Source organism: Heliangelus exortis, unplaced genomic scaffold, assembly GCF_036169615.1.
Source record: "Heliangelus exortis unplaced genomic scaffold, bHelExo1.hap1 Scaffold_118, whole genome shotgun sequence".
NCBI classification, from domain to species: domain Eukaryota; kingdom Metazoa; phylum Chordata; class Aves; order Apodiformes; family Trochilidae; genus Heliangelus; species Heliangelus exortis.
In genome coordinates this window covers 649-25,000 of record NW_027285938.1, presented here as the reverse complement: position 1 = coordinate 25,000, position 24,352 = coordinate 649, and the positions used below count along the sequence as shown (strand labels likewise).

Below are 24,352 nucleotides of genomic sequence, written 5' to 3'. Positions count from 1 at the left end.
CAGTGGCCTTCTCAGCAGCACCTCCCCGGGATCCGAATGTACCAGATCCAGTACAACAGTTCCGCCGACGACATCCTGGTCTACAGGTGACAACCCTGCTTGGGAGGTTGAGAGGGGGAGTAAGAACCCAAAAAACCCAAAATCGTGGAGTCCTAGAATGGGGTTGGGTCATGGAATGGGTTGGGTCATGGAATGGGTTGGGTCATAGAAGTTGGGTCATAGAAGGGTTGGGTCATAGAAGGAGTTGGGTCATAGAAGGAGTTGGGTTATAGAATGGGTTGGGTCATGGAATGGGTTGGGTCATGGAATGGGTTGGGTCATAGAAGTTGGGTCATAGAAGGAGTTGGGTCATAGAAATTGGGTCATAGAAGGAGTTGGGTCATAGAAGTTGGGTCATAGAAGGAGTTGGGTCATAGAAATTGGGTCATAGAAGGAGTTGGGTTATAGAATGGGTTGGGTCATACAAGGAGTTGGGTCATAGAAGGGGTTGGGTCATGGAATGGGTTGGGTCATAGAAGGGGTTGGGTCATGGAATGGGTTGGGTCATAGAAGTTGGGTCATAGAAGGGGTTGGGTCATAGAAGGAGTTGGGTCATAGAAGGAGTTGGGTTATAGAATGGGTTGGGTCATGGAATGGGTTGGTCATAGAAGGGGTTGGGGTCATAGAAGTTGGGTCATAGAAGGGGTTGGGTCATAGAAGGGGTTGGGTTATAGAATGGGTTGGGTCATAGAAGGGGTTGGGTCATGGAATGGGTTGGGTCATAGAAGGAGTTGGGTCATGGAATGGGTTGGGTCATGGAATGGGTTGGGTCATGGAATGGGTTGGGTCATAGAAGGGGTTGGGTCATAGAAGGGGATGGGTCATGGAATGGGTTGGGTCATAGAAGGGGTTGGGTCATGGAATGGGTTGGGTCATAGAAGGGGGTTGGGTCATGGAAGGGGTTGGGTCATGGAAGGGGTTGGGTCATAGACTGGATTCTGCTCTGCTGAAAAAAACTCAGCAGTTTCCCAAGTTCTTCCCAAAAAACTGCTTGGAATTTGGAAGGGATTCTTCCTGGCAGGAAAACTCCTGCAGGGGTGGCCATTTTGGGGTGGATCCCCAGCTGATGGCAACTGGGATTCTGCTCCTCAAGGCACCAGGGAAAGCTGCCTGGTCCCTTTCTACAGCTCGTTGTGTCACCCTCTGATGGGGTCAAAAATGTGGGAGTTCATAAATCACCCCTGGAAAGGAATAATAACAATAATTGATAGAGAGACTTTTGGGTGTGAAAATTGGCCCTTTTTGAATCGCTTACAGAAGGCAGAAGCACTATCCCAACCCTACAATTAATCACAGAATCAAGAATGGCTTGGAAAGGACCTAAAGCTCACCCAGTCCCAACCCCTCTGCATGGTCAGGGACCCCTCCCACAACCCAAGGTGTTCCAAGCCCCATCCAACCTCCAGCACCTCCAGGGATGGGGCAGCCACACTTCCTTGGGCAACCAGGGGCTCAGCACCCTCAAATTAAAGATTTTTTTCCTCATGTCCTACCTCAATCTCCCCTCTCCAAGTCTGGAACCATTGCCCCTTCTCCTCTCACTCCACCCCCACGTAAAAAGCCCCCCCCAGCTTTCTTTTTGGCCATGAAAATGGCCTCATTTGAGCTGTTCCACAGGGGATAAGCAGCCCACGGCTGCCTTCAGACTCTGCTCGTTAAACTCCCGTCGTTGAGAGTTCCCTGATTAAAAGTAATAATGCATCTGCTGCTGGCTGCCTCTGGAGGCTCTCAAAACCCTTTTCAGACATAATTAAGTTTCACAGTCCAGTTAATGGACCAAGCTGAAGCTGATGAGCAATCTCTTTGTTGTTAACGTTTAAGGAAACCGAGATGGAGATTTTAGTTACTTTTTACACCGATGAAATGTAATTATTTTACTGAAAAAGACAGGGAAGAGAGGGGAAAGAAAGCAATAATTAAATTCAGGGTGCCCAAGGCTGAGAGTAGCCCCACCCCCTTCTGCCAAACCTTCAGCCCGTGGTGGCTGCTGGAATCCAGGTCTTCCATCCCTCCCGGGTAACCAAGGGCACGAGGTCTTTTTTTGCTGCGTGTTCTGGTTGGCTGCCACGTTCCTGGAATAATAAAATGGTTTGGTCGGGTTGGAAGGGACCTTGGTGATCGTCCAAGTCCAACCCCACCCTCCACTGTCAGGGACGCCTCCCACTGGAGGGCGTCGGTCAAAGCCCCACCCAACCTGGCCTTGAGTCTTTCTCTTTTATCTTCCTCCCAGTGGCACTGCTGAGTCAAAAGAATTCTCCGTCTCAGCTCGGACGTTCACTGTGCTCATTTTCTCTTCCAGGATGATTCCAGCTGCTAGTAAATCCTTCTTCTTGACTGATCTGGTTGCAGGCCGCGAGTACGACCTCTGTGTTCTCGCTGTCTATGACGACGGGGTGACGTCCCTGACCGCCACGCGCGTGATTGGCTGCGTGCAGTTCGCCACCAGGAGGAATACAAACAGTGCCGCTCCCTCCACGCCCAGTTCCTCGGAGGAACCATGATCATCATCATTGGGGGCATCATCGTGGCTCGGTTCTGGTGTTCATCTTCATCCTCCTCATGAAATACAAAGTCTACAACAACCACCACAAAAACAAAGCCACGAAGTCAGCAACGTCTGCTCGCAGACCAACGGAAGCCAAAGCGGGTCGATGGCGCGATCCACGTCCAAGCTCTCGGAGAGGAGGGAAAGTTTGCACCAGGAGTGCTCGGGCTCTTCCATCAAAGGCAAGACTGTGGTAGATTTGGATTGTGAAAAAGTGACTCCGACCAACACAACCTTTTTAACAACCGAGGCGTTTGTCCTAATGGCCGTCGGACGGGAGGGGACGCACCCAGGTGGCACCGCTTGAAACATCCGAATGCGAGTGGTTGTATTTTAAGCTTCACTACTATTGTCTATTTTTAAGATCAGATGGTTTAAAAGAATATTTTTTTAATCTGTATACAGTTCCTGCATTCTTAACTATTTTGTTTCAATATATTAAATATATGTGTGTGATTTCCAAGATTTTTTTACTGGTTCTTTTCTAGCATACACCTCTGGTACCAAGGCAGCAGCATAGCTCGATTCTACAAGGTTTGGTGAAATGCACTATTTTGTCATTTGTTTACCCAACCAGCAGCAAAATTGTACTCTCAGGATCCTCCGACTTCCTTCCTCGCAGCAAGAGTCACCTCACAAGTCATCTCTCCAAGCAATGATTCCTCAGAAAACTTTAACGCTGAGTTCAGTTGTTGCCGTCGGGTTGTTGTGCATGTGCTGCTGAAAAAGTAGGGAAATCAGCTGAGGTTCCCCACAAAAAAAAAAAAAAAAAAAAAAGGCTCTTTAAAAGGCCCCTTCTCTTAAAGTCGTTCTGATTTTGAGAACTGCCATGGATTCAGAGGTTTCTCACAAAAATTCCCCCTTCCGTTCAAATCGTTTCAATTTTAAGAATTAACAGGAATTCAGAGGTTCCTCCCCAAAATTCCCCCTCCCTTCAAGTCATATTCAATTTTGAGCATTAACAATTTGGGGGCACTTGTTCTGCAGTTTAGAAATTGGATTTCTTTTCAAAGTCCACCAGCAGAGAAATAACCGTGTTTGTGTGCGTGCCTGTGCAACCACACATTTATTTTTTGTTCTACCAACCTCCTGTTAAAATAAACCAGATGGTTCCACAAGGAAAAAAAAAACAAAAATTAACTTCATGTTTGGTTGCAGCACTCTGTGAAAAAAAAAAAAAAAAGGAGAAAGAAAATGGAAAGTCCTTTTTTTTTTTTCCAGCACTGCAGCGCGTTCCGCTCGGCGGGCCACCGCGCTACGAACTCCTCGCGTTGGCTTTGTTGGGGTGGTGCCTTCCAAAAACCTCTTGTTCTTTGGTGGTCAGCTCCGTGCGGGGGCAGGAAGAAGACCTGGGTTTTGTCCTTTCAACACTGGAGAAGCTTCCCAAGCTGCTTTCAGCTCCGTTTCACCTCCTTGCTGTGTTGAGAACCTCCCTCCGGAACCGTTACTGCCAGGATCCGAGTTCTTTTTTTCCCTCGGTCCGTTCGTTGCTGGAGGTCCCACAGATCAAAGCTCCCTGAGGCACACTGCACTCTCTCACTGTGACCCTGATGGGGTTTTTTGTTTTTATATCAATTTCGGATTTTCTGGTACCATGTACCAACGCACGCGGCGGGACGACAGCGAACGCCCCGGGCGGGGTCAGGCGGAGGCGGCGCGGCCGAGGAGGAAATCAAAATTCCTTTGGGTTGGAGAGAAACTGACCAAGGAGGGCTCAAAATCCAGGCTGGGAAATCACTTTTCCCGGGAGCCAATGACCTCACCGATTTTCCCTCCGCCACCACCCTCATTGGTGTTTTTTGGTTTTTTCCCAGTGTGTGTTTCGATTGAGGAAGAAAAGAGAAGACAAAAAAAATCTTTTGTTTCTCCAGCCTCAAGAAATGGGGAGGAGAGGTTTGAGAGAGTTGGTGCCTTCAAGGTCACCACTTAGCAAGTTCAGAGAAAGAAAAGTTGTTGGTTTTTTTTTTTTCTTTTCCCAAAGATTGGCCCTTTAACAGCCTCAAAATATTCCTCTGTTTGGATAGGAAAGAAGAGGCCAAGGAAAAGTTACCTGGCAGCCAGCCAGAAGCTGTTTTAACTGCAGTTCTTCACTTAAATATATTAAAATTAATATATTTAAATAAATTATTATTGTTGTTGTTATTATTATACAATATATAATATATAATTGTTATATATTATATACTTATTATATAAATTATATATAATTGTTATATATTCTATACATATTATATAAAAATAATATATAATTATAACCCGTTACATGTAATTTTATAGAAATTAAATATATAACAATAAATTATATATTATATATGATATATGAAATATATTATATATAATAATATATTGTTATATTAAGTCCTACACTTAAATATATTTTAGTATATCAATATTTTAAGAGCTTAAAAAAAAAAAAATCTATCAATACTTGGATATATTTGAGATCTCCTGCTATTTGAAGAGTGTTTTACTGCACTCTTCCTGACTGAAGCTGGGCTGGGGCTTTGGACATGGGGGTGGAGTGAGAGGAGGAGAAGGGGCAAACAGTTCCAGGCTTGGAGAGGGGAGATTGAGGTTGGAAATGAGGAAAAAAATCTTGAATTTGGGAGCGCTGGGAAGTTGGGGCTTGCCCCGTCCCAGGAGGTGCCGGAGGTTGGATGGGGGCTGTGGGGGGGGGGGTCCCTGCACACGGGTCGGGTCCCTGCCCATGGTTCGGGCTCCTGCCCACGGTTCGGGTTCTTCGAAGCTCCTTGGAACCCGAACCCTTCAAGGAGTCCCTGGAAGGGGCTCGGCCTCACCTGGAGGGGACCGAATCCTCCCCAAGGTCCCTTCAGGCTCCATCTCTCGGGGGCTGCCAGAGGGGGCAAAATGGCGCCCGCGGTGCCTCAGGAGGGAGAAAAAAAAGGCGCGAAACCGCCCCCCCCCCCCCCCCCCCTTCCTCCCCTTTCCCGCCCTCCCGGAGGCTCCGCGGTGCCCTCTGGCGGCTGCGGGTGGGAACGGCACCAAATCCTCCCCGAATCACCCCAAAAATCCCCCCCCGGAATCCCGGGAAAGCACCAGGGAACCGCCGGGAAAACTTCTCGGAAAGATTCACCCAGAATCGTCAAAAAGGTTTTCACCCCCCTCCCCGTGTTTCCCCCCCCTCAGTTGTTCCCCCCCCCCCCCCCCCCCCCCCGTGCCTCAGTTTCCCCCCCCCCGTGCCTCAGTTTCCCCTCCTCTGTGCCTCAGTTTCCCTTGTACACTCATTCTTTATTGATCACCATTCATTCATTAATTACAGTCGGTAAAATCGAGTAGGGGGGGGGGCGGAAGGGAAGGGGGGGGGTGCTCCAGATTTTGGGGGGGGGGTGTCCCAGAGTTTGGGTGGGGGGGAGTCAAATCCTGAGCACCCCCCTTCCCCCTCCCCCCCCATGCACCTATTGCTTTTTTTTTTTGGGGGGGGGGGCAACAAGGGGCACCCCCCCCACCACCACCCTCCCCTTATTGGGGGGGAGGGGGGGGCAACACCAGCAGAGGGACCCCCCCCCCAAACTGGGACACATCCCCCCACCCCAAACTGGGAGCACTGGAAAGGGGGGGGGGGGGGGGAATAAATACAATCTTCCAATATATTAAAAACCCCCCCTTGGGGAGGGGGGGGGTGGGAGAGGGAGTGGGGGGGGTACCCCGGGGGGGCAGGGGGCACCCAAAGGTGGGTGGGGGGGCACCCAAAGGTGGGTGGGGGTGGCGGTGGGGGGGTCACATCATGCCCAGCTGCAGCAGGGTGTTGGCGTACATCATGGGCTTGACGTTGGGGTGAGGCTGAGGGGGGGGGGAGAAAAAAAAGTAGGGGTGGGGGTGTCAGGGGGGGGGGGGGGTCACACCACCCCCACCCCACCTCCCCCCAATTCCTCCCTCCCCCCCCCCAAAAAAAAAAAAGAAAAAAAAACCCAAACAACCCAATCCTGGGGCACCCATGGGTGCTGCTGCCAAGAATGAGCCACCCAGACCCCCCCCCCCCCCCCTCAAACAACCCCCCCCCCCCCAAAGGCCTTGAGCTCCCCCAAAAAGCCCCTAGGACATCCCCCCCCCCCCAAAATGACCTCTAGGGGGGTCCAGGGTTGAGGGGGGGTCCCAGAGTTAAGGGGGGGGTCCAGTGGTTGAGGGGGGTCCCAAGATTGAGGGGGGAGTCCCAGGGTTAAGGGGGGGGGTCCCAGGAAGGTGGGGGGGTCCCAGGATTGAGGGGGGAGTCCAGGGTTAAGGGGGGGGTCCCAGGAAGGTGGGGGGGGTCCCAGGGTTGAGGGGGGGTCCCAAGATTGAGGGGGGGGTCCCAGGGTTGAGGGGGGGTCCCAAGATTGAGGGGGGGGTCCCAGGGTTAACGGGGGGGGGGTCCCAGGAAGGTGGGGGGGTCCCAGGGTTGAGGGGGGGTCCCAAGATTGAGGGGGGGGTCCCAGGGTTGAGGGGGGGGTCCCAGGGTTAAGGGGGGGGGGTCCCAGGATTGAGGGGAAGTCCCAGGAAGGCGGGGGGGGTCCCAGGGTTAAGGGGGGGGGTCCCAGGGTTGAGGGGGGGTCCCAAGATTGAGGGGGGGGTCCCAGGGTTAAGGGGGGGGGTCCTTCCCAAGATTGAGGGGGGGGTCCCAGGGTTAAGGGGGGGGTCCCAGGATTGAGGGGAAGTCCCAGGAAGGCGGGGGGGGTCCCAGGGTTAAGGGGGGGGTCCCAGGGTTGAGGGGGGGTCCCAAGATTGAGGGGGGGGTCCCAGGGTTAAGGGGGGGTCCCAGGGTTGAGGGGGGGTCCCAGGGTTGAGGGGGGGTCCCAGGGTTGAGGGGGGGGTCCCAGGAAGGTGGGGGGGTCCCAGGATTGAGGGGAAGTCCCAGGAAGGCGGGGGGGGTCCCAGGGTTAAGGGGGGGGTCCCAGTGCCCCCCAGTCTCACCACTGCTGTGAACTGGTGGAAGTTGGGGCGCAGGTCACTGCCCCGCAGGTGGATGTAGGAGCCCTTGTTCCCCATCTGATCGCTGGGGGGGACACAGGGGGACAGTTGGGGACATTTGGGGACACAGGGGGACAGTTGGGGGCACCAGAAGGACACATGGGGACACCCGAGGAGGGGCTGGGGATGAGGTTGAGGGGACACTGGGGACACTTGGGGAGACATGGGGACACCAGAGGGACACCTGGGGACACTTGGGGACACCAGAAGGACACTTGGGGACACATGGGGACACAGGGGGACAGTTGGGGACACCAGAAGGACACAGGGGGACACAGGGGAACATGTGGGGACACCCAAGGGAGGGCTGGGGATGAGGTTGAGGGGACACTTGGGGAGACTTGGGGAGACATGGGGACACCAGAGGGACACCTGGGGACACTTGGGGACACCAGAAGGACACATGGGGACACATGGGGACACTGGGGGACAGTTGGGGACACTGGGGGACACCTGAGTGGGGGCTGGGGATGAGGTTGAGGGGACACTTGGGGAGACATGGGGACACCAGAGGGACACCTGGGGACACTTGGGGACACCAGAAGGACACATGGGGACACTGGGGGACAGTTGGGGACACTTGGGGACACCCGAGTGGGGGCTGGGGATGAGGTTGAGGGGACACTTGGGGAGACTTGGGGAGACATGGGGACACCAGAGGGACACCTGGGGACACTTGGGGACACAGGGGGACAGTTGGGGACACCAGAAGGACACATGGGGACACATGGGGACACTGGGGGACAGTTGGGGACACTGGGGGACAGTTGGGGACACTGGGGGACACCCGAGTGGGGGCTGGGGATGAGGTTGAGGAGACACTTGGGGACTCGGGCGAGGTGCCAGCCCCACGGAGGTGTCACCCGGGGTGTGGGTGACCCCGTGAGGTGACAGGAGGTGACAGGAGGGATGTCCCCGGGTGTCACTCACCAGTAGTTGGGGGCAGAGAAGACGGTGACACACTTGCCCCCGTGGGCCACCTCGTAGCCCTCGGCTTTGACCTCGTGGCTGCGGATGATGTAATCCAGGTGGTTGAGCTCCAGGAAGCTCTCGGTGACGTCGGGGCCAAACTGGCAGCTGACCCCCCTCTTGCTGACCGAGCGTCCCTTCTGTGGGGACACCCCTGTCACCCTTGGGGACACCCCCGGGGACACCCCTGGGGACATCCCTGGGGACACGGGGGTGGCTGTCGAAGGATCCGTCGAAGGATCCGGGAGGTGGAGGGTTGGGGATGGGAGGGTTTGGGGGAGCCACCTCCTGGTGGCTGGGGGGGAAGTGACAAAAAGGACCTTGGGGACATCGGTGGGGGTTGTCCCCAAGGGGTGGGAGGGGACATTGAGGGGTCAGGGGACACTGGGGACATTGAGGGGACAAGGGGTCACCCCGCTTGCTGACCAAGCGTCCCTTCTGTGGGGACACCCCTGTCACCCTTGGGGACACCCCTGGGGACACCCCTGGGGACACCCCTGGGGACATCCCTGGGGACACGGGGGTGGCTGTCGAAGGATCCCTCGAAGGATCCGGGAGGTGGAGGGTTGGGGATGGGAGGGTTTGGGGGAGCCACCTCCTGGTGGCTGGGGGGGAAGTGACAAAAAGGACCTTGGGGACATCGGTGGTGGCTGTCCCCAAGGGTTGGGAGGGGACATTGAGGGGTCAGGGGACACTGGGGACATTGAGGGGACAAGGGGTCACCCCGCTTGCTGACCGAGCGTCCCTTCTGTGGGGACACCCCTGTCACCCTTGGGGACACCCCTGGGGACACCCCTGGGGACACCCCTGGGGACATCCCTGGGGACACGGGGGTGGCTGTCCCCAAGGGTTGGGGGGAAACGTCGAAGGATCCGGGAGGTGGAGGGTTGGGGATGGGAGGGTTTGGGGGAGCCACCTCCTGGTGGCTGGGGGGGAAGTGACAAAAAGGACCTTGGGGACATCGGTGGGGGTTGTCCCCAAGGGTTGGGAGGGGACATTGAGGGGTCAGGGGACACTGGGGACACTGAGGGGTCGGGGACAGGGAGGGGTTGGGGACAGGGAGGTTTTTGGGGACCCGGCAGTGGGGTTGGACTGACCTGGGGTTGGGGGTCAGACCACAGGAGGTCACACATGGGACCTGGGGGACAAAGTTGAGGGTCAGGGTCCCCAAGAGGGGACAGAGGGGGGACAGAAGCCCCTCCAGGGGACAGGCAGCCCTTGGGGACAATGTCCCACCTGAGTCCGGGGGCTGCCGGTTCCGCTCGATCTTCCGGATGTCATCGAGGGTGACCCCATCCTCACTGAAGAGACCCCCGTGCATGATCTGGGACACGGGGGACAGTGGGGACAATGGGGACACGGGGGGACAATGGGGACACGGGGGGACAATGGGGACACGGGGGACAATGGGGACAACGGGGACACGGGGGAGAACGGGGACAATGGGGGAATTGGGGAGAGGGGAGAATGGAGACACAGGGGGACAATGGGGACACGGGGGGACAATGGGGACACGGGGGGACAATGGGGACACGGGGGGGGCAATGGGGACACGGGGGGGACAATGGGGACACGGGGGGGCAATGGGGACACGGGGGGGCAATGGGGACACGGGGGGACAATGGGGACACAGGGGGACAATGGGGACACGGGGGGAAAATGGGGACACGGGGGGACAATGGGGACACGGGGGGACAATGGGGACACGGGGGGAAAATGGGGACACGGGGGGACAATGGGGACACGGGGGGACAATGGGGACACGGGGGGGACAATGGGGACACGGGGGGGCAATGGGGACACGGGGGGACAATGGGGACACGGGGGGACAATGGGGACACGGGGGGGCAATGGGGACACGGGGGGGCAATGGGGACATGGGGGGCAATGGGGACACGGGGGGACAATGGGGACACGGGGGGGCAATGGGGACACGGGGGGGCAATGGGGACACGGGGGGGCAATGGGGACACGGGGGGACAATGGGGACACGGGGGGGCAATGGGGACACGGGAGACAATGGGGACACGGGGGGGCAATGGGGACACGGGGGGACAATGGGGACACGGGGGGACAATGGGGACAACAGGGGGACAATGGGGACACGGGGGGACAATGGGGACAGGGGGGGGCAATGGGGACACGGGGGGACAATGGGGACACGGGGGGACAATGGGGACACGGGGGGGACAATGGGGACACGGGGGGGCAATGGGGACACGGGGGGGCAATGGGGACACGGGGGGACAATGGGGACACGGGGGGGCAATGGGGACACGGGGGGGCAATGGGGACACGGGGGGGCAATGGGGACACAGGGGGGACAATGGGGACACGGGAGACAATGGGGACACGGGGGAACAAGGGGACAAGAGGGGCACAGTGGAGACAATGGGGGGACAAGGACACACGGGGACAAAAGGGACAAGAGGGACAAGGGGGGACAATGGGGACAACAGGACAATGGGGACAAGGGGACAATGAGAGGAAAACTGGGACAGTGGCCCCGTCCCCTCCCCAGCACCCAACGGGTGGTCCCAGAGCCAGCCTGGGGACAGGGGTGGGGACAGGACCCCTGGGGTGGCCCAGGGGGGGACAGAGAGGACAAGTGGGGGACAGAGGAGATGGGGCCACCCCGAGTGACTGTGTTGGGGACAGATGGGACGGGTTGGGGACAGGGGACAGGGGGCCACCTTCAGGGGCCATGTTGGGGACAGAAGGGGGGGGTGGGATGAGAGATGAGACCCCTGGGGACAAGAGGAGGTGGTGGCAGTGGTGACAGGGGGTGGTGGCAGTGGTGGCAGTGGTGTCAGGGGGTGGTGGCAGTGGTGTCAGGGGTGTCAGGGGGGTGTCAGGGGGTGGTGGCAGTGGTCTCAGGGGTGTCAGGGGGTGGTGGCAGTGGTGACAGGGGTGGCAGTGGTGGTGTTGGTGCCAGGGGTGGTGGCAGTGGTGTCAGGGGTGTCAGGGGGGTGTCAGGGGGTGGTGGCAGTGGTGACAGGGGGTGGTGGCAGTGGTGGCAGTGGTGACAGGGGGTGGTGGCAGTGGTGGCAGTGGTGTCAGGGGTGTCAGGGGTGTCAGGGGTGTCAGGGGGTGGTGGCAGTGGTGTCAGGGGTCTCAGGGGGGTGTCAGGGGTGGTGGCAGTGGTGACAGGGGTGGCAGTGGTGGTGTTGGTGCCAGGGGTGGTGGCAGTGGTGCCAGGGGTGTCATTCTTGGGGTTGTCTCAGTGGTGTCAGGGGCCTCAGGGGGGTGCCAGGGGTGGTGGCAGTGGTGGCAGTGGTGACAGGGGGTGGTGGCAGTGGTGGCATTGGTGACAGGGGTGGTGGCAGTGGTGTCAGGGGTCTCAGGGGGGTGTCAGGGGTGGTGGCAGTGGTGACAGGGGTGGCAGTGGTGGTGTTGGTGCCAGGGGTGGTGGCAGTGGTGCCAGGGGTGTCATTCTTGGGGTTGTCTCAGTGGTGTCAGGGGCCTCAGGGGGGTGCCAGGGGTGGTGGCAGTGGTGGCAGTGGTGACAGGGGGTGGTGGCAGTGGTGGCATTGGTGACAGTTGACAGGGGGTGGTGGCAGTGGTGGCATTGGTGACAGGGGTGGTGCAGTGGTGTCAGGGGTCTCAGGGGGGTGTCAGGGGTGGTGGCAGTGGTGACAGGGGTGGCAGTGGTGGTGTTGGTGCCAGGGGTGGTGGCAGTGGTGACAGGGGTGTCATTCTTGGGGTGGTCTCAGTGGTGTCAGGGTCTCAGGGGGGTGCCAGGGGTGGTGGCAGTGGTGACAGGGGTGGTGGCAGTGGTGACAGGGGGTGGTGGCAGTGGTGTCAGGGGCCTCAGGGGGGTGGCAGGGGTGGTGGCAGTGGTGACAGGGGTGGCAGTGGTGGTGTTGGTGACAGGGGTGGTGGCAGTGGTGTCAGGGCCTCAGGGGGGTGGCAGGGGTGGTGGCAGTGGTGTCACTGCTGTCCCCTCACCAGGACTCTGCCGTTGATGCACTGGGCCAGGGGGAGCCACTCGAAGACTTCGCTGAAGAGCGCAAACATCTGAGCCGTGTACTTGGCCTTCACCTCCCCCTCGAAGCCGTAGATCTGGTTCATGTTGTCTGTCTCGTGGTTGCCTGAGGGGACAACGGGGACATCTGGCCATCCCTCCCCCCCCAGGGGACACGGTGACATCGGTGACATCGGCCACCTCCGGGGGAGGCGGAGAAACACGGGAGAACGGGGAAAAACGGGAGAAAACGGGGAGAAAACGGGGAGAAAATGGGGAGAAAATGGGGAGAAAATGGGGAGAAAATGGGGAGAAATGGGGAGAAAATGGGGAGAAGGGGGACAGGGGGAATGAGGGACAATGGGGACAATGGAGATGAGGGGACAATGGGGACATCTGGCCATTCCCCCCCCCAGGGGACACGGTGACATCGGCCACCTCTGGGGGAGGTGGAGAAACACGGGAGAACGGGGGAAAAACGGGGAGAAAATGGGGAGAAAATGGGAGAAAATGGGGAGAAAATGGGGAGAAAATGGGGAGAAGGGGGACAAGGGGGGATGAGGGGACAATGGGGACAATGGAGATGAGGGGACAATGGGGACATCTGGCCATCCCTCCCCCACCAGGGGACACGGTGACATCGGCCACCTCCGGGGGAGGTGGAGAAACACGGGAGAACGGGGGGAAAACGGGGAGAAAATGGGGAGAAAATGGGGAGAAAATGGGGAGAAAATGGGGAGAAAATGGGGAGAAAATGGGGAGAAAATGGGGAGAAGGGGGACAGGGGGGATGAGGGGACAATGGGGACAATGGAGATGAGGGGACAATGGGGACAATGGGGACATCTGGCTATTCCCCCCCTCCCAGGGGACACGGGGACATCGGCCACCTCCAGGGGAGGTGGAGAAACATGGGAAAATGGGGGGAAAATGGGGGGAAAATGGGGAGAAAATGGGGAGAAAATGGGGAGAAAATGGGGAGAAAATGGGGATGGGGGGAATGAGGGGACAATGGGGACAATGGAGATGAGGGGACAATGGGGACAATGGGGACATCTGGCCATTCCCCCCCCCCAGGGGACACGGTGACATCGGCCACCTCCGGGGGAGGCGGAGAAACACGGGAGAACGGGGGAAAAATGGGGAGAAAATGGGGAGAAAATGGGGAGAAAATGGGGAGAAGGGGGACAAGGGGAATGAGGGACAATGGGGACAATGGAGATGAGGGGACAATGGGGACACCTGGCCATTCCCCCCCCCCCCAGGGGACACGGTGACATCGGCCACCTCCGGGGGAGGTGGAGAAACACGGGAGAACGGGGGGAAAACGGGGAGAAAATGGGGACATGAGGGACAACGGGGACAGTGGGGACACGGGGCAACACAGGGGACAACTGGGACAATGGGGACACCAGCAGTCCATGGGGGACACAGGGCCAGCAAGGGGACAACAGGGACATGGGGGACAATGGGGGGACAGCAGGGACATGGGGGGACAATGGGGGGACAGCAGGGTGGCAACGGGGACAAGAGGAATCAGCAGCAACCAATCCTCGGGCTGACACTCGAGGACATCCTGAGGTCCCAGGTGCCACTGCTCGGGGGACAGGGGACAAAGGCCACCCAGGGGACAGGGCTTTGTCACCAGGGGTGTCCTCGTTACCTCGGAGCAGGTGGAAGTGGTCGGGTAGAGGAGTTGAAGCCAAAAAGGGTCAGGATGACCTCGACCGAGAAGGACCCGCGGTCCACGAAGTCCCCGTTGAAAATCTGCCGTGGGTTGAGGAAAGCAAAACCCTCCTGGGATGTCCCCAAGTGTCCCCCCCCTCGTGTCCCATGTCCCCTGTCAGCGGGGGTGGCCCTGGAGGGGGCTGTGTCCTGGTGGATACGTAAGGTTGGCCTCGGAGGGGAGCCCGTTGAGCTCGAAGATGTTGAGGAGGTCATAGAACTGCCCGTGGGTGTCCCCACACACTGTCACCTGCTCTGTCTGCCAGGAGGGGGACAGTGTCACCTCCTTGGGGACAAGCAGCCCCCTCGGGGAGAGGTGGGGACGGGGCACCCACCTCCTTCAAGGTGGTTTCCACCAAGGTGGGAGCTTGGCCAGCACCTCCTTCACCTGGACCAGGATCTGCAGGGGGGGGGGGGGACAGAAAAAAACCATAAGGCACTGGGACACAGCTGGGTGGCACTTGGGGACAGGAAAGGGACATTTCTGGGGACCCTGGGGGGTACCTGGTAGGCGCATTTTCTGTGGAGCTTCTCTGCTCCTTGTACCACTGCATCAGGTCCTTCATGAAGGTCAAGGTGACTTTGCCACCTTCCAGCTTGGGGCCGCTGTACTCGTCCTCGATGGCTGCAAAGCAAGAGCCAACCCCCCCTGTGGTGGCCCCGTGACACCAGGGGACAAAGGGGACAAAACCACCCCGAGGGGCGCCCTGGCCCCCGAGGAACCCCAGGGGGACCTCCAAGTTCTGCTGGGAACCTCTCAGAGGACCCCGAGACCCTCAGGGGACACCAAGGACCTCATGGGGCCCCCAGGACCTCCAAGCGCCTCAGGAGAGCCCCCCCAGGGACCTCCAAGACCTCCAGGAGAATCCCAAGAACCTCCAAGACCTCCAGGAGAACCCCAGGGACCTCCAGGAGAACCCCAAATCCTCCAAGACCTTCAGGAGAACCCCAAGAACCTCAAGACCTGCAGGAGAACCCCAGGGACCTCCAGGAGAACCCCAAATCCTCCAAGACCTTCAGGAGAACCCCAAAAACCTCCAAGACCTTCAGATAATCCAAGACCTTCAGGAGAACCCCAGGGACCTCCAGGAGAACCCCAAAAACCTCCAAGACCTTCAGAATAATCCCAAGACCTTCAGGAGGACCCCAGGGACCTCCAGGAGAACCCCAAAAACCTCCAAGACCTCCAGGAGAACCCCAGGGACCTCCAGGAGAACCCCAAAAACCTCCAAGACCTCCAGAATAATCCCAAGACCTTCAGGAGAACCCCAGGGACCTCCAGGAGAACCCCAAAAACCTCCAAGACCTTCAGAATAATCCCAAGACCTTCAGGAGAACCCCAGGGACCTCCAGGAGAACCCCAAAAACCTCCAAGACCTTCAGGATAATCCCAAGACCTTCAGGAGAACCCCAGGGACCTCAAGGGGAACCCCAAAAACCTCCAAGACCTTCAGGAGAACCCCAAGAACCTCCAAGACCTTCAGGAGAATCCCAAGACCTTCAGGAGAACCCCAGGGACCTCCAGGAGAACCCCAAAAACCTCCAAGACCTTCAGAATAATCCAAGACCTTCAGGAGGACCCCAGGGACCTCCAGGAGAACCCCAAAAACCTCCAAGACCTTCAGGATAATCCCAAGACCTTCAGGAGAACCCCAGGGACCTCAAGGGGAACCCCAAAAACCTCCAAGACCTTCAGGAGAACCCCAAGAACCTCCAAGACCTTCAGAATAATCCCAAGACCTTCAGGAGAACCCCAGGGACCTCCAGGAGAACCCCAAGAACCTCCAAGACCTTCAGAATAATCCCAAGACCTTCAGGAGGACCCCAGGGACCTCCAGGAGAACCCCAAAAACCTCCAAGACCTTCAGAATAATCCCAAGTCCTTCAGGAGGACCCCAAAAACCTCCAAGACCTTCAGGAGGACCCCAGGGACCTCCAGGAGAACCCCAAAAACCTCCAAGACCTTCAGAATAATCCCAAGACCTTCAGGAGAACCCCAAAAACCTCCAAGACCTTCAGGAGAACCCCAGGGACCTCCAGGAGAACCCCAAAAACCTCCAAGACCTTCAGAATAATCCCAAGACCTTCAGGAGAACCCCAAAAACCTCCAAGACCTTCAGGAGGACCCCAGGGACCTCCAGGAGAACCCCAAGAACCTCCAAGACCTTCAGAATAATCCCAAGACCTTCAGGAGAACCCCAAAAACCTCCAAGACCTTCAGGAGAACCCCAGGGACCTCCAGGAAAACCCCAAAAACCTCCAAGACCTTCAGGAGAACCCCAGGGACCTCCAGGAGAACCCCAAAAACCTCCAAGACCTTCAGAATAATCCCAAGACCTTCAGGAGGACCCCAGGGACCTCCAGGAGAACCCCAAAAACCTCCAAGACCTTCAGGAGAACCCCAGGGACCTCCAGGAGAACCCCAAAAACCTCCAAGACCTTCAGAATAATCCCAAGACCTTCAGGAGAACCCCAAAAACCTCCAAGACCTCCAGGAGAACCCCAGGGACCTCCAGGAGAACCCCAAAAACCTCCAAGACCTTCAGGAGAACCCCAGGGACCTCCAGGAAAACCCCAAAAACCTCCAAGACCTTCAGGAGAACCCCAGGGACCTCCAGGAGAACCCCAAAAACCTCCAAGACCTTCAGAATAATCCCAAGACCTTCAGGAGGACCCCAGGGACCTCCAGGAGAACCCCAAAAACCTCCAAGACCTCCAGGAGAACCCCAGGGACCTCCAGGAGAACCCCAAAAACCTCCAAGACCTTCAGGAGAACCCCAAAAACCTCCAAGACCTCCAGGAGAACCCCAGGGACCTCCAGGAAAACCCCAAAAACCTCCAAGACCTTCAGGAGAACCCCAAAAACCTCCAAGACCTTCAGAATAATCCCAAGACCTTCAGGAGGATCCCAGGGACCTCCAGGAGAACCCCAAAAACCTCCAAGACCTTCAAGAGAATCCCAAGAACCTCCAAGACCTCCAGGAGAACCCCAAAAACCTCCAAGAACTTCAGGAGAACCCCAAAATCCTCCAAGACCTTCAGGAGAATCCCAAATACCTCCAAGACCTTCAGGAGAACCCCAAGAACCTCCAAGACCTTCAGAATAATCCCAAGACCTTCAGGAGAACCCCAGGGACCTCCAGGAGAACCCCAAAACCTCCAAGACCTTCAGGAGAATCCCAAGAACCTCCAAGACCTCCAGGAGAACCCCAGGAACCCCCAAAACCTCAAATCCTCCAAACCTTTCCAGCTCCTCCCAAGGAACCTCCCGAGATCCTCGAGGCCACCTCGAGATCCTTCCCCACCACCTCCAAACCCCCCTGAGATGACCCAGAACCAGCTCAGGGGGGGTCTCCAGGATGCTTTTAGGGTTTTTTTTTTTGGGGGGGGGGGACAGGGAGGGGGTTTGAGGACCACCCAGGGGGTGGGGGGAGCTCCTCACTCATGCTCTCAATGTCCAAGGTGTCCACCACGGAGCGTTTCTGCTCGTCGGAGGCGATGGCGCGCTCGAACGCCTTCTGCTTGACGATCTTGTGACACTCCTGGTACTTCAGCTTGGCGTCCTTGTCGTTGGGCCTGACCTTCACCACCTGGGGGACACCACCCAAGGTCACCTCCAGCACCCCCGGGGCCACCAAAGGTCCCCGAGATGCTCCCCCAAAGAGGGGACGCCGAGTCGGGGACCCGGCGTCCGCGCGGGGCTTGGACGTCGCCTCCCGGGGTGGGGACAGATGGGAGGATGTGGGGACACGTCTGGGGGACGTGGGGACACGTGTGAGGACACGTGTGAGGGGTGTGGGGACACGTGTGAGGGTGTGGGGGACACATCTGGGGACACGGGGACACGTGTGAGGACACGTGTGAGGACATGGGGACACGTGTGAGGACGTGGGGACACGTTCCCCAATCCCTCTGTGACCTCCAGGATGTCCCTCAACCCCCTGCTGAGGTTTCCCAAGCCCCCTGTGACCTCCAGGATGGCTCCAAGAGGCTCCTCAACCCCCCCATGACCTCCAGGATGTCCCTCACGCCCCCTGTGACCTCCAGAATGATTCCCAAGAGGTTCCTCAACCTCTCTATGACCCCCAGGATGATTCCCAGAGCTTCTCCAATCCCCCCATGACCTCTGGGATGTCCCTCAACCCCTGTTGAGCTTCCCCAATCCCCCCATGACCTCCAAGATGTCCCTCAACCCCCTGCTGAGGTTTCCCAAGCCCCCTGTGACCTCCAGGATGGCTCCAAGAGGTTCCTCAATCCCCCCATGACCTCCAGGATGTCCCTCAACCCCCTGTTGAGGTTCCTGAATCTCTTTGTGACCTCCAGGATGTCCCTCACTCCCCCTGTGACCTCCAGGATGGCTCCAAGAGGCTCCTCAACCCCCCCATGACCTCCAGGATGATTCCCAGAGCTTCCCAATCCCCCATGACCTCCAGGATGTCCCTCAACCCCCTGCTGAGGTTTCCTAAGCCCCCCATGACCTCCAGGATGCTCCAAGAGGTTCCTCAACCCCCCATGACCTCCAGGATGATTCCCAGAGCTTCCCCAATCCCCCCATGACCTCCAGGATGTCCCTGAAACTCCCTTTGAGGTTCCTGAATCTCTTTATGACCTCCAGGATGTCCCTCAACCCCCTGTTGAGGTTCCTGAATCTCTTGTGACCTCCAGGATGTCCCTCAACCCCCTGCTGAGGTTCCTGAATCTCTTTATGACCTCCAGGATGTCCCTCAACCCCCTGTTGAGGTTCCTGAATCTCTTTGTGACCTCCAGAATGTCCCTCAACCCCCTGCTGAGGTTTCCCAAGCCCCCTGTGACCTCCAGGATGATTCCAAAAGGTTCCTCAACCTCTCTATGACCCCAGGATGATTCCCAGAGCTTCCCCAATCCCCCCATGACCTCCAGGATGTCCCTCAACCCCCTTTGAGGTTCCTGAATCTCTTTATGACCTCCAGGATGTCCCTCAACCCCCTGTTGAGCTTCCCCAATCCCCCCATGACCTCCAGGATGTCCCTGAAACTCCCTTTTGAGGTTCCTGAATCTCTTTGTGACCTCCAGGATGTCCCTCAAGCCCCTGTTTGAGTTTCCCAAGCCCCCTGTGACCTCCAGGGATGGCTCCAAGAGGCTCCTCAATCCCCCATGACCCCCAGGATGATTCCCAGAGCTTCCCCAATCCCCCCATGACCTCCAGATGCCCCTGAAACTCCCTTTTGAGGTTCCTGAATCTCTTTATGAGCTCCTGGAATGTCCCTCAACCCCTGCTGAGGTTCCTGATCTGAATTGTGGACCTCAGGATGTCCCTCACCCCGCTGAGGTCTTGAATCTCTTTGTTGACTCAGGGAGTCCAGGATGTCCTCAACCCCCTGTTGAGGTTTCCAAAGCCCCTGTGACCTCCAGGATGGCTCAAGAGCAGAGCTCCAAAATCACGTACCTCCAGGTTGATTCCCAGAGCTTCCCAATCCCCATGACCTCCAGGATGTCCCTGAAGCTCCCTTTGAGGTTCCTGAACCTCTTTGTGACCTCCAGGATGTCCCTCAACCCCTGCTGAGCTTCCCAATCCCCCCATGACCTCCAGGATGTCCCTCACGTCCCCCTGTGACGTCCAGGATGGCTCCAAGAGGCTCCTCAACCTCTCTATGACTCCAGATGATTCCCAGCTTCCCCAATCCCCCATGACCTCCAGGATGTCCCTGAAGCTCCCTTTTGAGGTTCCTGAATCTCTTTGTGACCTCCAGGATGTCCCTCACGCCCCCTGTGACCTCCAGGATGGCTCCAAGAGGTTCCTCAATCCCCCCATGACCTCCAGGATGATTCCCAGAGCTTCCCCAATCCCCCCATGACCTCCAGGATGTCCCTGAAACTCCCTTTTGAGGTTCCTGAATCTCTTTATGACCTCCAGGATGTCCCTCAACCCCCTGTTGAGGTTCCTGAATCTCTTTGTGACCTCCAGATGTCCCTCAAACCCCCTGCTGAGGTTTCCCAAGCCCCCTGTGACCTCCAGGATGATTCCCAAAAGGTTCCTCAACCTCTCTATGACCCCCAGATGATTCCCAGAGCTTCCCCAATCCCCCCATGACCTCCAGGATGTCCCTCAACCCCCTTTGAGGTTCCTGAATCTCTTTGTGACCTCCAGGATGTCCCTCAAGCCCCTGTTTGAGTTTCCCAAGCCCCCTGTGACCTCCAGGATGGCTCCAAGAGGCTCCTCAATCCCCCCATGACCCCCAGGATGATTCCCAGAGCTTCCCCCAATCCCCCCATGACCTCCAGGATGCCCCTGAAACTCCCTTTTGAGGTTCCTGAATCTCTTTATGAGCTCCAGGATGTCCCTCAACCCCCTGCTGAGGTTCCTGAATCTCTTTGTGACCTCCAGGATGTCCCTCAACCCCCTGCTGAGGTTCTTGAATCTCTTTGTGACCTCCAGGATGTCCCTCAACCCCTGTTGAGTTTCCCAAGCCCCCTGTGACCTCCAGGATGGCTCCAAGAGCTCCTCAATCCCCCCGTGACCTCCAGGATGATTCCAGAGCTTCCCCAATCCCCCCATGACCTCCAGGATGTCCCTGAAGCTCCCTTTTGAGGTTCCTGAACCTCTTTGTGACCTCCAGGATGTCCCTCAACCCCCTGCTGAGCTTCCCCAATCCCCCCATGACCTCCAGGATGTCCCTCACTCCCCCTGTGACCTCCAGGATGGCTCCAAGAGGCTCCTCAACCTCTCTATGACCTCCAGGATGATTCCCAGAGCTTCCCCAATCCCCCCATGACCTCCAGGATGTCCCTGAAGCTCCCTTTTGAGGTTCCTGAATCTCTTTGTGACCTCCAGGATGTCCCTCAACCCCCTGTGACCTCCAGGATGATTCCCAAAAGGTTCCTCAACCTCTCTATGACCCCCAGGATGATTCCCCAGAGCTTCCCCAATCCCCCCGTGACCTCCAGGATGTCCCTCAACCCCCTGCTGAGGTTTCCCAAGCCCTCTGTGACCTCCAGGATGGCTCCAAGAGGCTCCCCAATCCCCCCATGACCTCCAGGATGTCCCTGAAACTCCCTTTTGAGGTTCCCCAATCCCTCTGTGACCTCCAAGATGTCCCTCAACCCCCTGCTGAGGTTTCCCAAGCCCCCTGTGACCCTCCAGGATGATTCCCAAAAGGTTCCTCAACCTCTCTATGACCTCCAGGATGATTCCCAGAGCTTCCCCAATCCCCCCATGACCTCTGGGATGTCCCTCAACCCCCTGCTGAGTTTCCCAAGCCCCCTGTGACCTCCAGGATGGCTCCAAGAGGCTCCTCAATCCCCCCATGACCCTCCAGGATGTTCCTCAACCCCCTGCTGAGGTTCCTGAATCTCTTTGTGACCTCCAGGATGTCCCTCAACCCCCTGCTGAGGTTTCCCAAGCCCCCTGTGACCTCCAGGATGGCTCCAAGAGGTTCCTCAATCCCCCCATGACCTCCAGGATGTCCCTGAAACTCCCTGTTGAGGTTCCTGAATCTCTTTGTGACCTCCAGGATGTCCCTCACGCCCCCTGTGACCTCCAGGATGATTCCCAAAAGGTTCCTCAACCTCTCTATGACCCCCAGGATGATTCCCAGAGCTTCCCCAATCCCCCCATGACCTCCAGGATGTCCCTGAAATTCCCTTTTGAGGTTCCTGAATCTCTTTGTGACCTCCAGGATGTCCCTCAACCCCCTGTTGAGCTTCCCCAATCCCCCCATGACCTCCAAGATGTCCCTCAACCCCCTGCTGAGGTTTCCCAAGCCCCCTGTGACCTCCAGGATGGCTCCAAGAGGCTCCTCAATCCCCCCGTGACCTCCAGGATGTCCCTCAACCCCCTGTTGAGGTTCCTGAATCTCTTTGTGACCTCCAGGATGTCCCTCACTCCCCCCTGTGACCTCCAGGATGGCTCCAAGAGGCTCCTCAATCCCCCCATGACCTCCAGGATGATTCCCAGAGCTTCCCCAATCCCCCCATGACCCTCCAGGATGATTCCCAGAGCTTCCCCAATCCCCCCGTGACCTCCAGGATGTCCCTCAACCCCCTGTTGAGCTTCCTGAATCTCTTTGTGACCTCCAGGATGTCCCTCAACCCCCTGTTGAGCTTCCCCAATCCCCCCATGACCTCCAGGATGTCCCTCACGCCCCCTGTGACCTCCAGGATGATTCCCAAAAGGTTCCTCAACCTCTCTATGACCCCCAGGATGATTCCCAGAGCTTCCCCAATCCCCCCATGACCTCCAGGATGTCCCTGAAACTCCCTTTTGAGGTTCCTGAATCTCTTTGTGACCTCCAGGATGTCCCTCAAGCCCCTGTTTGAGGTTTCCCAAGCCCCCTGTGACCTCCAGGATGATTCTCAAAAGGCTCCTCAACCTCTCTATGACCCCCAGGATGATTCCCAGAGCCTCCTCAATCCCCCCATGACCTCCAGGATGTCCCTCAACCCCCTGCTGAGGTTCCTGAATCTCTTTGTGACCTCCAGGATGTCCCTCAACCCCCCTTTTGAGGTTCTTGAACCTCTTTGTGACCTCCAGGATGTTCCTCAACCCCCTGCTGAGGTTCCTGAATCTCTTTGTGACCTCCAGGATGTCCCTCAACCCCCCTGCTGAGGTTTCCCAAGCCCCCTGTGACCTCCAGGATGGCTCCAAGAGCCTCCTCAATCCCCCCATGACCTCCGGGATGATTCCCAGAGCTTCCCCACCCCCCGGTACCCTCGGGGACTCCCCCTCCTCCTCTCTGCCCACATCCCCCTCACCGTTTCGTAGTCCTTGAGGGCAGCTTTGAACTTGCCCAGGGCCATGTTGCTGGCCGCCCTCCTGTAGTAGCCCTTCAGGTATTTGCTGTCCAGCTGCAGGGCTCGGGTGGCGTCGGCGAGGGCGAAGCCGAAGCTCTCGCAGCGGAGGTGAGCGAGGCTCCGGTTCCCAAAGAGAACGGCACTGCCCGGGTTCAGCTCGATGGCCTGGGAGTACAAGTGCACTGCTGCCTCGTAGTTCTGCCCCTGGGGACAGCGGGGACATCAGGGGACAGCGGGGGACAGCAGGGACATCAGGGGACATCAGGGGACAGCGGGGGACACCGGGGAGTATCAGGGAGTAGCTGCCTCAGAGCCCCGCGCTGGGGGCACCAGGGAACTGCTGCCTCAGAGCCCTGCCCTGGGGACAGTGGGGGACATCAGGGGACACCTGGGGACATTGGGGGACATCAAGGGACACCTGGGGACAGCAGGGACATCAGGGGACATCAGGGGACAGCGGGGGACACCGGGGGACAGGGGGGATACTGGGGGACAGGGGGGAGTATCAGGGAGTATCAGGGGAGTATCAGGGAGTAGCTGGCTCAGAGCCCCGCGCTGGGGACATCAGGGGACACGGGGAATCAGGACATGGGACCCTGATGATGTCCTGCCCTGGGGACATTGGGGGACATCAGGGGACATCAAGGGACACCTGGGGACAGCAGGGACATCAGGGGACAGGGGGGGGACAGCGGGGGACACCGGGGGACAGGGGGGACACTGGGGGACAGGCAGGGGTATCAGGGAGTATCAGGGAGGATCAGGGAGTAGGTGCCTCAGAGCCCCGCGCTGGGGACATCAGGGGACACGGGGAATCAGGACATGGGACCCTGATGATGTCCTGCCCTGGGGACATTGGGGGGACGTCAGGGGACATCAAGGGACACCTGGGGACACTGGGGGACATCAGGGGACAGCGGGGAGGATCAGGGAGGATCAGGGAGTATCAGGGAGTAGCTGCCTCAGAGCCCCGCGCTGGGGGCACCGTGGGGTACCAGGGAACTGCTGCCTCAGAGCCCTGCCCTGGGGACAGTGGGGACATCAGGGGACACCTGGGGACACTGGGGGACATCAGGGGACACCTGGGGACAGCAGGGACATCAGGGGGACATCAGGGGACAGCGGGGGACACCGGGGGACAGGGGGGATACTGGGGGACAGGGGGGAGTATCAGGGAGTAGCTGCCTCAGAGCCCCGCGCTGGGGACATCAGAGGACGCAGGGAATCAGGACATGGGACCCTGATGATGTCCTGCCCTGGGGACATTGGGGGATGTCAGGGGACATCAAGGGACACCTGGGGACAGCAGGGACATCAGGGGACATCAGGGGACAGCGGGGGACAGTGGGGGGCACCGGGGGACAGGGGGGGGTATCA

At 58.1% G+C, this 24,352-nt stretch overlaps 2 protein-coding genes and 1 long non-coding RNA gene across 3 annotated transcripts in view; 1 reads left to right on the top strand and 2 right to left on the bottom strand.

The window, feature by feature from the left end:
• Nucleotides 1-3,047, top strand: part of LOC139790660 (leucine-rich repeat and fibronectin type III domain-containing protein 1-like protein) — a 4,447-nt gene extending 1,400 nt beyond the window's left edge. Inside the window, 5 exon segments of the mRNA XM_071732529.1 lie at nucleotides 1-86; nucleotides 2,339-2,484; nucleotides 2,487-2,564; nucleotides 2,567-2,614; nucleotides 2,617-3,047. The exon segment at nucleotides 1-86 is cut by the window's left edge and continues 1,400 nt beyond it. Of these exon segments, the coding sequence (XP_071588630.1) occupies nucleotides 1-86; nucleotides 2,339-2,484; nucleotides 2,487-2,564; nucleotides 2,567-2,614; nucleotides 2,617-2,891 (633 nt within the window). The 3' untranslated portion in view covers nucleotides 2,892-3,047.
• Nucleotides 3,048-6,234: 3,187 nt separating this feature from the next.
• PPP5C (protein phosphatase 5 catalytic subunit) lies at nucleotides 6,235-23,185 on the bottom strand (the record flags this gene model as incomplete). The annotated part of the gene is given in 15 exon segments (XM_071732528.1): nucleotides 6,235-6,385; nucleotides 7,493-7,574; nucleotides 8,480-8,658; nucleotides 9,616-9,656; nucleotides 9,755-9,842; nucleotides 12,467-12,609; nucleotides 14,145-14,173; nucleotides 14,175-14,254; nucleotides 14,373-14,465; nucleotides 14,542-14,570; nucleotides 14,573-14,606; nucleotides 14,711-14,739; nucleotides 14,742-14,831; nucleotides 17,649-17,796; nucleotides 22,937-23,185. Coding segments are annotated over 15 exon segments (1,377 nt in total), but the record flags the coding sequence as incomplete, so codon positions are not given.
• Nucleotides 15,006-15,615, bottom strand: LOC139790661 (uncharacterized). Its single transcript, XR_011723566.1, has 3 exons — nucleotides 15,575-15,615; nucleotides 15,391-15,411; nucleotides 15,006-15,061 (listed from the first exon to the last, which is right to left on the bottom strand). It is a non-coding gene; the product is annotated as an uncharacterized lncRNA (long non-coding RNA).
• Nucleotides 23,186-24,352: the final 1,167 nt, after the last annotated feature.